This window comes from Terrapene carolina, unplaced genomic scaffold (assembly GCF_002925995.2).
Source record: "Terrapene carolina triunguis isolate 2854851 unplaced genomic scaffold, T_m_triunguis-2.0 Scaffold96, whole genome shotgun sequence".
Lineage (NCBI taxonomy): Eukaryota > Metazoa > Chordata > Testudines > Emydidae > Terrapene > Terrapene triunguis.
This window is the reverse complement of record NW_020664447.1, coordinates 4,663,269-4,680,933: the sequence shown is the minus strand read 5'-3', so window position 1 is coordinate 4,680,933 and position 17,665 is coordinate 4,663,269. Positions and strand designations below refer to the sequence as shown.

General features: G+C 48.7%; 1 protein-coding gene and 1 long non-coding RNA gene across 2 annotated transcripts in view; one reads left to right on the top strand and one right to left on the bottom strand.

Moving 5' to 3' along the window:
• WEE1 (WEE1 G2 checkpoint kinase) overlaps positions 1-2,797 on the bottom strand; it is a 17,745-nt gene extending 14,948 nt beyond the window's left edge. Inside the window, exon 1 of the mRNA XM_026651239.2 lies at positions 1,915-2,797. Within this exon, the coding sequence (XP_026507024.1) occupies positions 1,915-2,442 (528 nt within the window). The 5' untranslated portion in view covers positions 2,443-2,797. The remainder of the gene's footprint in view (positions 1-1,914) is intronic.
• Positions 2,798-3,350: 553 nt separating this feature from the next.
• Positions 3,351-17,665, top strand: part of LOC112104349 — a 33,297-nt gene continuing 18,982 nt past the window's right edge. Inside the window, exons 1-3 of the long non-coding RNA XR_002907903.2 lie at positions 3,351-3,540; positions 8,460-8,540; positions 12,988-13,042. This is a non-coding gene — a long non-coding RNA (uncharacterized LOC112104349). The remainder of the gene's footprint in view (positions 3,541-8,459; positions 8,541-12,987; positions 13,043-17,665) is intronic.

Below are 17,665 nucleotides of genomic sequence, written 5' to 3'. Positions count from 1 at the left end.
GTTCTTACCCATGAAAGCTTATGCTCCCAATACTTCTGTTAGTCTTAAAGGTGCCACAGGACCCTCTGTTGCTTTTTATTGAACTAACTTTTGTTGGTGAGAGACACCAAGCTTTCCAGCTACACAGAACTCCTCTTCAGGTCTGGGAAAGGTACTCTGAGCATCACAGCTAAATGCAAGGTGGTGGAAAGGATTGTTTAGCTTTAAGTAGTTAACACATATTCAAGGTAGAATAGTTCTTTAGAAGGTTTCAGAGTAGCAGAACAATCCTTTCCACCTTGCATTTAGTTCAGAGTACCTTTCCCAGACCTGAAGAGGAGCTCCGTGCGTCTAGAAAGCATCTCTCTCACCAACAGAAGCTGGTCCAATAAAGGATATTACCTTGCCCACCTTATCTCTGTAGTGAGTATTGTTAGTCCTTATTGCAAATCTACCAAACAAATTTGAAATAAGTGGAAGTGTAATGCAAATCTATTAATACTTCTAACCCACCATCCTCCTGACATAAAACATTTTGTGCCTGCCAATAACATTGCTCTTCCAGTAAACAGAGTTCTAGTGCCCTAGAGTATTTTCTCTCCCGCAGGTGGGCTGGTTCTAGCCCACAGTAGGCAGGAATCCTTTCTGTAATACAAGACCCAAATTTCTTGGTCAAGGTATAGTCAAGATCCAGACTCTAGAGAAACATTTTTTCACACCACAACAATGATAATAAGTGAATAAAGAGGTTTCACAACCCAATCGCTCCAAAGCATCTGGCAATCATGCCCACGGTCTGCCTACTGCAGGGGTGGGCAAATTTTCTGGCCCAAAGGCCACATCTGGGTATGGAAATTGTATGGTGGCCCATAAACGCTCACGAGATTGGGGTGTGGGAGGGGGCGAGGGCTCCAGAGTAGGGCCAAAAACAAGGAGCTCAGGTTGTGGGAGAGGGTTCTGGGCTGGGGCAGAGGATTGGGGTGCATGGGTGGGGGTGAAAGCTCTGGCTGGGGATGCAGGCTCTGGGGTGGGGGATGAGCGGTTTGGGGTGCAGGAGAGTGCTCCAGGCTGGGACTGAGGGGTTCAGAGGGCAGATGGGGGGGGGGGGGGGGGACGCGGGGGGGGGGAGGCCCCGGGTGGCGCTTACCTCAAGCAGCTCACGGAAGCAGCGGCATGTCCCCCCTCCATATCCTATGCAGAGGGGCAGCCAGGTGGCTCTGTGCGCTGCCCGTTCGCAGGCACCACCCCTGCAGCTCCCATTGGCCATGGTTCCAGGCTAGCCCCGCGCCATGGTTCTAGGCCAATGGGAACTGCAAGGGCAGCATGCAGAGGCCCTAGCTACTCCTACGCGTAGGAGACGGAGGGGAGCCGTGCTGCTGCTTCCCCAAGCCATACAGAACCATGGCACACACAGAGCGGGGCAAGCCCCGACCCCGCTCCCAGGCTACAGCAGGGCAAGCCCCGAATCCTACTCCCCGGTGGGACCTGGAGGGCCAGATTAAAATGTCTGAAGGTCCGGATGCGGCCCCCGGGCCGTAGTTTGCCCACCCCTGGCCTACTGACTACCCCTGCTGTACAAAGAGCCACAAAGCCAGGCCCCCCCCATTAACCTTCCCCCACATCGTACAGACACCACAAGCAAGGGGGTGGATACTGCAGACCTTCCCCACAACAAAGGGCGTGAGGGACCCTATGCGTACAGTGCTTTGACGGGCTGAGGGACCAGGAGAGTCCCAGGACTGCAGGCAGCTCCTCCGGGAATCTTGTGTACAGGCCGCGCCACGCCCTGTGTTGGAGCACGGGGCAAACACGTGCTACAAGTTACAACCAGCCGCCCTTCAAGGGACCAAGAACCAAGGGGGAGCTGTGCCACGAGCAGCCCCAGCCCCAACCCCGGCCGCTCCGCAGGGCACCATCCCCACCCCGAGCCCTCACCTTGGGCGTGTGCGGTGTGTCGAACAGGCGCAACTTGCGGAAGGTCTTGTGGGGCGGGGTGCCGGGGCACTCGGGCAGGGGGGAGCGGGGCTCCTCGCTGCGGACCCGGTACCCGCCTGCAGTGAAATGCGTCGGCGACTCCCCGCAACACCGGCGGCCCTTGAGTGGCGGCGAGGGCGAGCCAGCCATGAAGTAGGCTCCGGGCGACTTGACCGGGGACGAGCCGAAGCCCTCCTCCTCCCATGAGTCCTCCTCATCCCCGGGCAGCGCCGACACCGCCGGCTCCATCTCCTCCTCTTCCAGCGGCGGCGGCTCGCCCCGCGCCGGGGTGCGGGCTGCCGAGAGTGGCGAGTCCGCCTCCTGGAAGGCTGAGTCCTCGCCGGTGCTGTTGCCGCTGCTACCCCCTTCCTCCTCGTCGTCGTCCTCGTCGCTGCCGGCTGGGAACAGCAGCTTCTGCCGGATCGGGGCGTCCGCCGGCCGGACCGAGAGGCGCCGCGGCGCGGCCTGTAGCCGGCTCACAGAGCTCATGGCGGGACCACGACTCCGGACCGCTCCCAGCTCCGTACGGGCCCCGCTCACGGGGAGACGCGCCCCCCGACACCCTGGCTCCCTGCCGGCCGCTCCCACGCCGAAGGCCCCGCGCTGGCCGCTCCCCGGCTCTGCCACTATTGGCGCTGAATAGGCGCCACTCCAGGCTCCTCCTGGCCCCGCAGCAATTCAGGCTCCGCGCGGACCCACTCGCTAGCGCTGCCCAGGGTAGCCCAGCTCTTGCCGTTCAGACTCCGCGGCTTTCCCGCGACCGTTAGTCTCGTGGCCCCTACGCCAGCCAATCACACACGCCCACTCAGTTTGAAAACAAGGAAGATGGAGGCCGGCCCACGCAGAAAATACGTCATACGTTCGTTTGGCGCGAATGGGGAGCTGGAAAGGGCGGGGCTGGAGAAGTACCGTTGGGAGTGTGGGGTGGAGACTAGAGAGGTTAGTGGGCGGCTGCGCGGGCACGGAGGCGCTCCAGGCGGTAGCCAGGTGCCTCGGTTCCGGCGAGCGGCTGGAGGCGGGGGTGCCGCAGCGGGCGGAGATGGCTCTGGGGTAGAGCGAACAGCGGTCTGACCCGGGACCGCGTCACCAGAGCTGCTCCTCCGACCGCACCATCCCCGCTCGACCGCTGCGGGAGGAGAGAGGGGCGGGCCCCTCGCCCCGGGCGGCACCGTTCCCTCCAGGCGCCTGTAGGAAAGGGGCTTGTTGCCGGGCGTGGGAGCGCAGGGTGGCCGGGCAGGCTGCCGTGCTCCTCCAGCGCCGCTGGGATACTGCGCTAGTTCTCCCATCTCACAACCCCGCGCCTCAAGCGGGAACTGTCCCTTTAACTGAACAACACGTAGCAGTCAGGGAGTGGAAAGCAGCTCTGCTCTCGCGCTGGAGGCGGGGCACAGCCCAGGCCGGCCGCCTTCACGCCACTATCCCCGCTGCACACACAGTTCATTGCGGTGGTGCCACTGTGAACAGAGGCGTTACGTGCTGCTGTGCTATGCCCTCCTCCCCTAGCGCCCTGTTTAAAGGAATCCGTTTGCACTGCAGTGGGTTGAGTCCGTCGCAATTGCAAGGAGGAGACGAGATGCGCACACTCTGGTAGGAGGCCTCCAGCCGGCCAAACCTGCATGTCTCACGGGAGGGCAAACAAAAAAATTGATTGCTCACTCCCCTTTTCTAGAGATCGCTTCCAAGTGAGCTTTTCAGCTCTATGCACATGTGGCACGATCGTAAGTCGAAGTATGACAGACTCCCCCCAATGTAAAAAGCCACTTTGCTGATTGCCGTTAGCGGCGGGGAGTTTCATCTCTGCCTCCTTAAGAACAAAGACAGTGTATGAGCCCCCTTAATTCTTCGTTTAAAGTCTATCACAACGAGACTGCTTGTAAAGACTGGCAGGGTTGAGAAGGCTAAAATCTAAGCAGATTTTTAAAAAAATGCTTCTCTTATCTTGGGAGATTTCTTAATACTAGAAGAAGAAACGGAACATTGACGCTAGATCATCTTTTCTACTAACACTCGAAATCAACAAATCCAATATACTAGTTTCCCGCCCAAGTAGGGTGACCAGGCAGCAAATGTGAAAAATCAGGAGGGGGGTGGAGGGTAATAGGATAGGAGCCTATATAAGAAAAAGACCCCAAAATCAGGACTGTCCCTATAAAATCAGGACACCTGGTCACCCTATGCCCAAGATATGTATATTTGGTTGACATATACATTGCTAATTTTTGTGATGGGGATTTCAGGTCCAGAAGTAGTGATTTTTTTTGTGTTTGTTTTTTTATATGGAGATATACCTATCTCCTAGAACTGGAAGGGACCCTGAAAGGTCATCGAGTCCAGCCCCCTGCCTTCACTAGCAGAACCAAGTACTGATTTTGCCCCAGATCCCTTAGTGGCCCCCTCAAGGATTTGAGCTCACAACCCTGGGTTTAGCAGGCCAATGCTCAAACCACTGAGCTATCCCTCTGTGTTTTGTTTCAGCACAGAGTAAGTATGTGTATTGTTTTATAGCAAAATGTCCCACATTAAAAAAAACATAATTGCTAGATGTTCAGCTGTGCAAAATGGTACAGAGTGCTTAAGTACAAGTGGAATAGACATAGTCTGTTAAATACTCAAACAGTTTTATGGTCCTATGAGACAAGATGTGAAACTAGAGAGTGGTCTGAGAGCAAGTGAGATGTAACAATCTCATGTTAAAAAAAAATAGTTTGCAGTAAAAAGAAGCACCCTTTTAAACAAATGATTTGTAAACTATTCTCATGATATTTGACACCTGATTCATGAATTTTGAACATTTGAGGCTGGCAATACAGCAGAGCCACTCAACCCATTTCCACTTGTGGCATAAGTAAACCTTTGAATGAAGGATGCCTATCAGGGAGGGAAAGTGCTAGGCTTGTGCCCTGTTTTGCTCTTTAGAGATGCATAATGGAGGGCTAGTGGCTCTTAGCCCAATTTAAAAAAAAATCCATTTTTTTAAAAGTATTTAAGCTTGACCATTTAAAGAAATGCAAATTACTTTGATTTATAAATATTGCAAACCTCCCAGAACACTGGAACATCAGGCACAGTATTCTGATTGGTTGCCTGGCAGCCCTCATTTAGTAAGAACTTCTTACTCATTAACTAAAAAATCACCTCACAATGAATGTGTTATATACTCTGCATTCCATTTGACAGACACTGACCTCTCTATGACCGCTTTGACTTTGGCCCTCCACTTCATCTCTATCAGCCCTTGCTGGACTGATAATGCAATCAAGTATCTGTCCTTTATCACTTAATCAAATTATATTAACTAAAACTAATCTTTTGAGCAAAGCTGTACTGACCAACTTTGTTTTCCCAGTCAGCGAGAGCTAGAATAATCCAGAGCTGGCTCCATCTAGGTCCCATGACCTATCATCAACTTCTCCTTATTTTCAAGACAATACACATTTCTTCCCCCCATCCTTTGTGTTGAAGAGTCATTCTGTGGCTGATGCTAATGGCTAGAGTTGCTGTCACAGTCCTAGTGCCCCTGCATCCTTCTGGTAAGGTGAAAAGCATACAGAATTTATCTAGCAGCGGATCTTCTGGCCCTTATCCAGTTCCACATGATAGCATGTAGACAGCCCCCATTAGAACTGATGTTTGTCTGTGCTTTTTACGCCTTGAGTGGCATCCCCAAATCCTGCTTTCTTTATCCCTGGAGGAACAAAATCAAACCTATTCTGCTGCATGAGGGATCTCTGCACCCAGAGAAATAGGGGCAGGAGTTGCTTCTAAAAGTTTAGGAGACAATGAATTAAACACACCAAACCCAGCCTACAGAGAAAAGGGAAATTAAAATGTGTACTTATCCAGATGCTCCAGTTGTTTGCTGTTTGATAGGATTCCTGGCAATGGTGGATCCTAGTAACAGAAACCTTAACTTAAAACCATAAACTTTAAACACTTTTCTACCTCTCATTTTCACGTTTTTATAAGCCTAACTAAATACTGTCCTTACCCTCTTCCTCCCAAAGAGCCATTTCACTGGTACATTGGAGCCGGCTCCTTTAACAACTCTTCCTCATCCTGTTTCCCCTTCCCTCTGCCACACCAACTGGGGGTGCCATTGTTAGCTTTGCCATATAAGTGGGGACATAGAGAGAGCAATGGAAGGCTTTGCCCTGACTTCCCCATCTGGAAGCCACCACCATTTCTCCTGGCTTCCCTGTGAAAGGAAAGTTAACGGCTGTTTAATCTCCTAGGTAAGAGCCACGGCCACTGCAAGAACGGGATTGTCTGCTGGCTCTACTGCCTCACAAGCTCTCGAAAGCCAGATAACACTTGCCATGGTCTTTACTGGGTCTGTTCACAGAAATGGGATAGCCATTGTCACCTCTCCTGGGACTGTCACTCTTGGCACCCTCTTCTCACACACACAGGAATATTCTCCTAAATGCATCTCTTACCACCACTCTTTTCAGCAGTTAGGGAATTCAACTACATTACTTGTAAGTAGTTTTCTATTTTACCAATTATCATTTTGCCTTTCACTAGGTTAGGAGCTGGTGATATAGAGCGAGGTGGTTTGAGGAAGATATCTTAGGCCTTGTCTACACTGGTACTTTACAGTGCTGTAACTTTCTCGCTTCAGGGTGTGAAAACACACACACACCCCCCGAGCGTTGCAAGTTTCAGCGCTGTAAAGTGGCAGTGGTAGACTGCACCAGTGCTGGGAGCTACTCCCCTCGCAGGGGTGGTGCCGCAACTACACAGCCACATTAAAGCACTGCCGTGGCACCGCTTTAATGTTGGTAGTGAAGACATACCCTTAGGGTGTGAGTTTCTCCAACTGTACATGAGTGTCTTTGGTTACTTTCACCACAGCTCTCCCTAACAGCAAGAGACCTCCACCACAGACCTACCAGCTTCCCTCCCTCCTTCCCCATGCACTCTCTCTTTCATGTAGTCTAGTCCCACCCATTTCAGTTTCACCTCACCTCAGTAGGCCCCCTATCAGACCCCTGCCCCTGCTCTGCTTGGCTTCCCACTTTTGGGTTGACATACTCACATTGGCTGCCATTTCCTGTCTCAGGCCCCTCTCCCACTGCAGCCCCTCCTGGTTTGGCCTGACCTGATCTTAATAAGCAGCCACTCTTGGGGATTAGCTCTAAACTATGTGCAGCAAGTGTTGCTGCCTTCCCTGCAGCTTCCCCCTCAGCAGAGGCAGCCAACAAGTGGGAGGTGGGAAGACTTACTATAGCACCAACTACTGGCTGGAGTGGTGCTTTGCAGGAAGCCGCTCCAGCAGTAGGGAGCAGGCCCAGAGAGGCACCATATACAAGCACAACCTTTGAATGCCCCAAGGATGCACCTACGCACAGTGAAAAATTTAAAAGCCTGAGATTTCCATCTTGCCTGCACCCTGCAGTTCTGTCCCCAAGGTTTCCCTTTACTATGTGACAAAAAATAGCATAAAGAAAATGTGTCTTTTTAAAACCAGGAACATAGTATATTCCCTGACTTTAAATGATCGGACAACAGCAGATCTCAAAGGCTCAAGAACTCTTTTTTTCTAAACAGGACCTATCCTGTGCTATGTATCTGTCCATATCCAGGTTCTCATTGGGCGCCTATCAGCGTAGGGTCTGAGCCCCTATTCCTCTTCTATTCAGTATCACCTGTGATTTTGGAGGCCTGAGATCCCACAAAAGTTGGTGGTGAGGCCAGTGTATCCTAGGACCAGCGCTGGTCAATGTGCATCACTTCTTTCTTCCTTCTCTTTTCTAAGAGTGCTCGCACCTTTCTTCTGTTTCTTCTTTTCCTTCAATTACTGTTTCTTCTCTCTAGAGATGTTCTGAACCTCTCCCCTTTGGGCCAAAACAACTGCCACTAACTGCCAACTCCAAGAACAGAGGCTTCCCATTGGAGCATCAGTTTGTCAATCAACCAACTCAGGGAGTGGGACTCTTTCTTTCCCATGCAGAGCTGCACACGTCAAACGAAAGGTATGATTTTTTTTCACCCGTTTAGGTAAACGGGTGAACTTTGTGCAGAGCACCATTATATCAGTTTTAGAGCATTTTAAAGTAGCTCATCGTATGCCATTTTGTAACTGACATAAACTAAACCAATTTAAGACATTGAAACCAATTTAAGTGTGTTCATATTAGGGAGGAAGTCACTTCAATTTAATTAAATAGTTTTAGAAACTGATTTAGTTAAATGGCGCACAAAATGTGTGTAGACAAGGCCTCTTTTGCCAGCAAAGCAGATAAATCTACTAGGATAGGGCGAGCAGACAGCAAGTGTGAAAAACTGGGACAGGGGGTGGGGGGTAATAGGAGCGTATATAAGAAAAAGTCCAAAAAATCAGGACTGTCCCGGGACATCTGGTCACCCTACATTAGGATATGAGAGGGTAATTATTCCTTTTGTAAGTCATAAACAGGAACACTTCCACAAAATATCAAACTTTTACATACTTCTCATGTTCTTTAGTGTGCTTAGAGTTGAAGTCTCCTTTTATTTACCAAAAGGCACAGTACAGGTGGTGTCAAACCAGAGAGAGCCTCCAGAGGACAATCTTTAGAAGATGGAAACTTTGGGCTAATATGAAGGTAAACTATCAACAACAACAAAATAAAAATGGCCTGTTAATATATATATTTAAAGTACTATTAAAAGGGCAAATCCTGTACTAGGAAGTGAGGTAACATTGTCTCCATTCATTAGGCCATTAGTTTAATCTGTTCTTGATATGTGGGGGGTATTGGGTGCCCATATTTGTGTTTAAAACAGCCTACCTTCCTGCCTACAGCTCCTATGCCACATCCCCCTGTAGCTAGCATAAGGGGCCTGATGATCCCTGGCTGCTGGAGTGTCCTTTTGGGGCTGCTGGCACTGGTGCGAATTGGAGCATGTTAATGGTCCCAAGATGAGGGGGGGGGGGTTCAAAGGTGGTTTACAGCCACCTGTGTACTGACCCCAAACTCCTAACTTGTATCAAGTGTTCCTTAGCCAGATCCCAGGATCCAACCCAACATATTTACATTCCCTTATGACTGTAGATCAGTGAATGCATTTATTAATTTATTTGGAAAGCATTCACTTATTCATTTGTTTCTTTGCCAAGCAAAGAATCTCATCTTCTAATTTTCACTGACAATGATTTTTTTTTGTTTTTGTTTTGTGTAAATTGTGAGAAATGTAACCATTTTCCAAAGTTCTGTTTCACTAAGACAAGAATTATTTGATCAAATAAAAAAAACCCACTGAAAATCGACACACTTCTTGCTTCAGTTTCCCATCCTGTTTCTGCCCATCCTGTTAGTATTACCTTCTCAAAGTAAAAGGAGGTTTTAAAAGATAATCTATATTAACTGCTAAGAAACCATTAGCAGTATTGGATTAAACAGCTTTTAAATCATCACAATACTGGATAAAACAAAGATTGATATAAACAATAACATCTTGGTAAATTCCGTTCCGCATGCTTCCTAGATCATGGGTTTGCTGTCATTACTAAGAAGTTTGCTCATCCACTTTAACAGTTCAGGCCACAAGCATGATCTTATGCTCTAAGATTTTCCCCCATAGAGAATGCAGAAAAACCTGTAACTGCAAACAAAGAAGTGAAGAGTTCGTCAAATGGGTGTAAAACACAAGCTCTTTGAATTTTTGGATGTCAGAGTGAAAAAAACAACAATATGCTTAAATAGAACAGCATTGTTTCTCCATATGATACCTTTGTTAAATTGAAGAATCTCATTAAAAGTCTTGTATTTTTCTTTCCCATTCTTTATTCATGCTTCAGTCAACAAAGACTGTTCTTGCCACAAATAGCCAGTGCATTGTGTTAAAATGGTGCGAAATTACACTGTAATAACTTTGAACAAGATATTCAAATTCACTTTACAGAAAAGGTCTGACCATCATGACTCACAAGGGCCAACGGAAAGGGCAAGTCATGTAGGCTCTTTTTTGAGGGAGAAATAAAAAATAGGAGGCTCAGTGCAGATCTTTGTGCAGAGGCCAAACACCTAGCCCATATGCCAGCTCTTACCTGCGTGACATTTTCAGATTCAGCAGAATTTAAGTTTTTGATTAAAATAAGAAATAAGTTTATAGCCCTCACAATTGCAAAGTTCCCCTTCCAAATTTGGCCCAAGTGTAACCAATAGTGTTGCCTTCCTGAGTCTGCAGGAAGTCTGGAATAATAGCTTGTAGAGGTGTAAATGGCCTCATACCCCATTAATCCATTGAGGTATTTTTACTTTAAAGCCTAATAACAATACTTTAATGTAAGCATTAACTGTTTAATTGCTGACTAGCAGAGGGAATGTGGTGAATAATTGGCAATTGCTGCAGGAAAAATAGAGGGGAGACCCAAAAAAATATGGATGAGTGAGAGGGAAAAGAAAGAATGGTGAGAAAGGAAGAGAAATAAAGGGGAAAAATAGCAGTGGTCCTAAAAGAAAGCTTATTTTTCCACTGAGTGAGGCTGAATGAGACAATGATGTACTAACCAAATAATGATAATGGAAGGTTTGTTACTACATGTTAGTCATATATAGACACTCTGTACTTTGTGCAGACCTCCCCTCCCAGTGAGACTCAGGAGACTATGTAGTCCTACATTTATATACCTTGCCCCATTAATCATAATTAAAAATGGAATTTGACCATCTCCACAGAATAAGTTTTGACACTCTTGCTCTAGAGGATAGATTCCACATCAAAAAAGCTACTTCCACAGTTTGCACCCCTGTTGACAGCTTCAGCAAAGGCACCATAGAGTGAATGGCCTAAACCAATGGTTTTCAAACTTTTTTTCTGGCAACCCAGTTGAAGAAAATTGTTGATGCCCGTGACCCAATGGAGCTGGGGATGAGGGGTTTGGGGTACGGGAGGGACTGAGGTCTGGGGCAGAGGGTTGGGGTATGGGAGGGGGTCAGGGCTCTGGGCTGGGGGTGCAGGCTCTGGGATGGTAGCAGGGATGAGGGGTTTGGGGTGCAGGAGGGGGCTCTGGGTTTGGGGGGGCTCAGGGCTGGGGCAGGGGGTTGGGGTGCAACAGGGGGTCAGGGTTCTGGGCTGGGGGTGCAGGCTCTGGGGTGGGGCTAGGGGTGCAAGAAGGGGCTCTGGGTTAGGGGGAGCTCACAGCTGGGTCAGGGGATTGGGGCACGGGCTTACCTCAGGCGGCTCCTGGTCAGCGGCGCAGCAGGGGTACTAAGGCAGGCTTCCTGCCTATCCTGGCACCGCGGACTGCGCTGTGCCCCAGAAGTGGCCAGCAGCAGATCTGGCTCCTAGGTGGAGGTGCACAAGCAGATCTGTGCGGCTCTCACCCACAGGTACAGCCTCCCCACCCCCAGCTCCCATTGGCCAGCAGAGCCAGTGCTCGGGGTGGGGGCAGCACACAGAGCCCCGTGGCCTCACCAGCTAGGAACCAGACCTGCTGCTGGCTGCTTCTGGGGCTCAGCATGATGTCAGAACAGTTAGGGACTAGCCTGCCTTAGCCAGGCAGCGCCGCCAATGGGACTTTTAATGGCCTGGTTGGCAGTGCTGACCAGAACTGCCGCAACCCAGTGCCTTACATTCCAGGTTGCAACCCACAGTTTGAAAACCACTGGCCTAAACCATGGAGATTGTCTGAAGGTCATTGTGAGCTGGAGGCAGTGCTGGGGAAGCTTGCACTGTGTTGTGCTTAGTGGACCAAACTGATCCCAAATTCAGTGAACCCAATTAAATAAATTACCCCCAGATAAATTGAGCTTTTTGGCCTTGAGGATCTTGCAGTCTAAGGCCCCAGTCCTGCAAACAGATGCACTATTAGTGTTGACCTTTATGTTCATGCAGTGTCCCACTGAAGTTCACAGGATTCCAGTAGTGTAAGGGTCTGCACCAATGCATCTATTTGCAGGATCAGGGCCTATGTTTTTGCATATAAGTTTAAATCAATTTTAAAAAATAAAACAATATTGGAGCATGGAAGCCTTAATAACCAGACATGCGTCTCTGGGCCTCCACAGACCTGCTGACAAATGCGTGCTTTTAATTATAGGTTTTGAAGCTCAAAGGGAAAACTTTGTTACTTCCTTCTGTGGGTAGAAGAGGAACCCTAATGATGCCAAAAGGGAAGGGAAATATGTGAAAAAATTATTTGTGCTGTAGGGGGAAACTGACACAGAAGTGGGTGTGGTGCCATCTTGTCAAGGTTTTCTGCATTTACAAGATCAGCCACTGTCCCTAAAACCACTTATGGCTAAATTAGGGGAGCTCAACCAAGGTTTGGATGGTGTCCAGTCCACAGCAGCCAACATGGACTTAAAACTGGTTAAACTGGTGAGAAAAATAAACAGCTTCCAAAAAAGAACAGCTGGAGAGCCAAATTGCACAAGTGAGAATCAGAAGCAAGTAGAGGAAAGCAGGACAACTCTCAATCCTGATGACTAATGTAATGAAAGAAAATAAAACAAAATGCTATGCTTTATAGTGGTTATGCTTGAAAAGCAAGTTAAGATGCATAATCTAAACAGCTGCGTGACATTTTACACATTGCTATAAGCGATGACCCTGTTTTCATTGAGCAATAGACTACTCTGTCATAACCACGCAGCCTTGACTAGAATTACTGATGTTTCAGATAAAATCTGAACCCTACAAGCTGTGCAGAAAAGCGCACACTGTGTAATAGCAGCAAAATTCTTATTTTTCCAGATCTTGATCATAGACTGCTCTAATTTATTCCAAGTATTGGCCCAACCCTGCAATCAAACAACTATTAAGATAGCTTAAAGAAATCCTCACCTCTCCCTCTGTCTTGCACCAAACACAGCTCACATAGACAAGAAGATCTGGCCTTCTGACTCACAAGTTCTTGGTGCTGAAACTTAAACAGCTTCAGACAGAATTCCACCCATTTGGAATGTGCTGAGTATAGAGAAGGCTTCTAACTTTCACAGAAATCCTTAATATTACTCAGTACTGTAGTACAAAATAATTATATGGTGGTTGAGATTTTCTAGTAGTTTTATAAAGCCTTTATTTTTTACCTTTATGCATCTTAAGATCTGATCCTGTCACTCTTACTCATATGAGGAGTCAACATGAAGTCAAGATAAAAGTGAGTAAGAATAATTGAAAAGAATTATTGCTCTAACATCAACAAATACTGTGACTATAATATAGAGTTAAGATGCTTTATTCCTTTTTTAAATGATTATGGTTATAATGATTTAACATAAATGGAAATCAGCATTTTGTATCGGTAATTAAAAATTATTAAACAATTTCCCAATACAAGCTAAACAAATCTAAGCATTCACAGTAATTATTTCACTAGCTGTTAGTAATAATTTTTCTTAGTGTATGTAAAACCCTAAATAATTCCTCTATCTTCTTGGGGTTTTCACTATTATTATGTTTGTCCCTTTAGCCGTATCTTATACATACTATACGGATTGAAGGCCAGATTTTTAAAGGTATAGGTACAGATAGGTGTCTAGTAGGATTTTCAAAAGTGCCCAGGCACCTAACTCCCACTGAAATCAATAGGAGTTAGACACCTAGGCACTGCTGAAAATCCCCCAAGCTCATATCTGCATCTTTAGATGCCTAAATATGTTTACAAATTTGGCCCTTAGGTCTTCTAATCTTTGCTCACAAGTCAGTCCCTTTCCCAATAACTTTGTTGCAATTCTCTGAACTCCGTCCAATTTGTCAATAAGGAGGGGACCAGAAAGGAATGCAATAGTCCAGATAGGTGTAGTCACACCAAAAAGGGGCCTATTTCCTCCCTCCTTCATGACATAACACTTCTGCATAAGCAGCTCAGAACTGCATTAGTCTTTTAGGCTGCCATATCATATGCAAACTCATCACATTGCCTAGTCATTATCACTTCTAGATTTTCTTTTTAAAATTACCATTCCAAGTTTCTCCTTCCCATTGAATATCTGTGCTTCAGATTATTTTTCCTTAGATGTACTAATCTGAATATCATTTTATGTTCTGGGTATGCTTCTAACATAAGTACCTTTGTATTATGTCCCTGTCCTGAATGGCATTTGCAATTCTTCCCATTTCATATCTGTGAATTTTGTTAGCACGCTGTTTACCATCTGTTCTAGATCTTGAATCCTGGGTCATGCTGTTCTGGGCATTAGTATTCAAAACAAGGAACAAAAATCAATGTCCTGTATAGTAAAGAAAGTACAAATTCTATTTTTAAATTCTAAATTGTAGCAGGATGAAATCCAAAATACATACAACAGAGGGTCATATCATATAATTTATTATTGAATATTTTATATTTATCTTATAGTAGTACCCAGAAACTGCAACAGAGTTCATGGTTCCATTGTACTAGGCATAGTAAAAACACATAGGAAAACATGGGGCCCAGATCCTCAGCTGGTATAAACTGCCATAGCTCCATTGACTTCAACTGAGCTATGACAATTTACACAAGTTGAGAATCTGAATCATGGTCCCTGCTCCAAAGAACTCAACATCTTAGGTTTAGTGTCTACACACAAAAGTTGTACTACTTTAACTATACCAGTATAGTTAACACAGTACAAAAGACGGTTACTCACCGTTGTAACTGTTGTTCTTCGAGATGTGTTGCTCATATCCATTCCAGTTAGGTGTGTGCGCGCCGCGTGCACGATCGTCGGAAGATTTTTACCCTAGCAACACCCGGTGGGTCGGCTGTGGAGCCCCCTGGAGTGGCGCCGTTATGGCGCTGGATATATACCCCAGCCGACCCAGCGCCCCCTCAGTTCCTTCTTGCCGGCTACTCCGACAGTGGGGAAGGGGGGCGGGTTTGGAATGGATATGAGCAACACATCTCGAAGAACAACAGTTACAACGGTGAGTAACCGTCTTTTCTTCTTCGAGTGCTTGCTCATATCCATTCCAGTTAGGTGACTCCCAAGCCCCACCTAGGTGGCGGGGTCGGAGTGAGACATTGCTGTGTGCAGAACCGCTGACCCGAAAGCAGCATCGTCTCTGGATTGTTGCACCAGCGCATAGTGAGTAGCGAATGTGTGGACCGATGACCACACTGCAGCTCTACAAATGTCCTGGATCGGTACTTGAGCCAGGAAGGCAGTCGAGGAGGCCTGGGCCCTCGTGGAATGGGCGGTGATGCGTGGCGTCGGAACACCGGCCAGGTCGTAACAAGCACGAATACAGGACGTGATCCAAGATGATAGGCACTGTGAAGAGACCGGTGAGCCTTTCATCCGGTCGGCCACTGCAACGAAGAGTTGCGTCGTCTTCCTAAATGGCTTTGTAAGGTCAATATAGAAAGCCAGGGCCCTGCGAACGTCTAAGGAATGCAAACGCTGGTCTTGACGAGTAGCGTGCGGTTTCGGATGGAAGACTGGGAGGAATATGTCCTGGTTTACGTGAAAAGGTGAGACCACTTTTGGAAGAAAGGCAGGGTGGGGGCGAAGCTGCACCTTGTCCTTGTGGAACACCGTGTAAGGGGGCTCGGATGTCAGCGCCCTGAGTTCCGAGACGCGTCGTGCTGAGGTGATGGCTACGAGGAAGGCTGTCTTCCAGGATAAGTACAGGAGTGAGCAGGTCGCCAATGGTTCAAACGGAGGCCCTGTGAGCCTGGAGAGGACGAGGTTGAGGTCCCACGTCGGAACCGGCTGCCGTTGCTGTGGGTACAGCCGGTCTAAGCCCTTGAGGAATCTAATGACCATCGGGTTAGAGAAAACCGAGGACGTGAGTTCTCCTGGGTGGAAAGCGGAAATAGCGGCGAGGTGAACCTTGATTGAGGATGTCGCCAAGCCTTGCTGTCTTAGGGACAGGAGGTATTCCAGTATGCAGGGGATAGGTGCCTGCGAGGGAGAAGTAGCTCGTTGCTCACACCAACAGGAGAACCGCTTCCACTTGGCTAGATAAGTGGTCCGCGTAGAGGGCTTTCGACTTCCCAGCAGAACCTGCTGGACGGCCTGCGAGCACTGCCGCTCTGTCCGACTCAACCATGGAGCATCCACGCCGTAAGGTGGAGAGACTGTAGGTCGGGGTGACACAACCGGCCGTGATCCTGGGAGATGAGGTCCCGACTCAAGGGGAGTGTGATCGGCGTTCGTACTGAAAGCTCCAGCAGTGTGGTGTACCAGTGCTGCCTCGGCCAAGCGGGGGCGACTAGAATCACCCGTGCATGATCCCTGCGGATCTTGAGCAGTACCCTGTGGACCAGCGGAAATGGAGGGAAGGCGTAGAGCAGGTGATCCTTCCATGTTAGAAGGAAGGCGTCTGACCGGGAGCCCGGGGCTCGCCCGTGCAGGGAGCAGAATGCCTGGCACTTCCTGTTGGCCCGAGATGCGAAGAGGTCGACCTGGGGAAATCCCCACCTCTGGAAGACGGAATAGATGACGTCCGGGCGAATCGACCACTCGTGTGTCTGGAAGGACCTGCTGAGACGGTCCGCCAGCGTATTCTGGACTCCAGGAAGGAAGGATGCCGTGAGATGTATCGAGTGGGCGATGCAGAAGTCCCACAGGCGAATGGCCTCTTGGCATAGGAGCGATGAGTGGGCTCCGCCTTGCTTGTTGATGTAAAACATGGCCGTGGTGTTGTCGGTGAGGACCAACACGCAACGGCCCTGTAGGAAGTTGAGGAATGCCTGGCAAGCTAGGCGCACCGCCATCAGCTCTCGGACGTTGATGTGGAGGGCTAGTTGGGCCACGGACCACAGGCCCTGGGTATGGTGCTCCCCGAGGTGAGCGCCCCATCCTAGAGATGAAGCGTCCGTGACTAGGTGGAGGGAGGGTTGTGGGGCGTGAAAGGGCACTCCTGCACAAAGCGCCGTACGATCCGTCCACCAGGTGAAGGAGGCCAAGACCGAGGCCGGAACCGTGACCACCATGTTCAGGTCGTCTCAATGAGGACGGTAGACCGATGACACCCAAGCCTGCAGTGGGCGAAGTCGTAGCCTGGCGTTCCTGGTTACGTAGGTGCACGAGGCCATGTGGCCCAAGAGGGCAAGGCATGTTCTTATGGTGGTGATTGGAAAAGTCCTGAGTCCTTGAATGACGCTTAGGATGGTATGAAAGCGGCTGTCTGGCAGGATGGCTCGGGCACGTTTGGAGTCCAGGACTGCCCCAATAAACTCTATTCTCTGAGTTGGTACCAGAGTGGACTTTTCTCTGTTGAGTAGAATGCCCAACTCGTGGAAAGTGTGTGTCACCATGCGGACATGAGCCTGCACTTGGTCCCTGGTGCGGCCACGTACCAGCCAGTCGTCCAAGTACGGGAACAGCTGTATCCCTTGTCGACGAAGGAAGGCCGCGACGACAGCCAGACACTTTGTGAACACTCTGGGAGCCGAGGACAAGCCGAAGGGAAGGACTGCAAATTGGTAGTGCACTGTGTTTACTACAAATCGCAGGAAGCGCCTGTGAGGCGGATAGATCGCTATATGAAAATAAGCGTCCTTCATGTCGAGGGCGGCGAACCAGTCTCCAGGATCCAGTGAAGGGATGATGGTCCCCAATGACACCATGCGGAACTTCAACTTTACTATGAATTTGTTGAGTCCGCGCAAGTCTAAGATGGGCCTTAGACCCCCTTTTGACTTGGGTATCAGGAAGTAGCGGGAGTAAAACCCCCTGCCCCTTAGCTCCGATGGAACCTCCTCTATGGCCCCCATAGCGAGGAGCCCAAAAACCTCCTGTGTAAGGAGTTGCTCGTGAGAAGGGTCCCTGAAGAGGGACGGGGAGGGGGA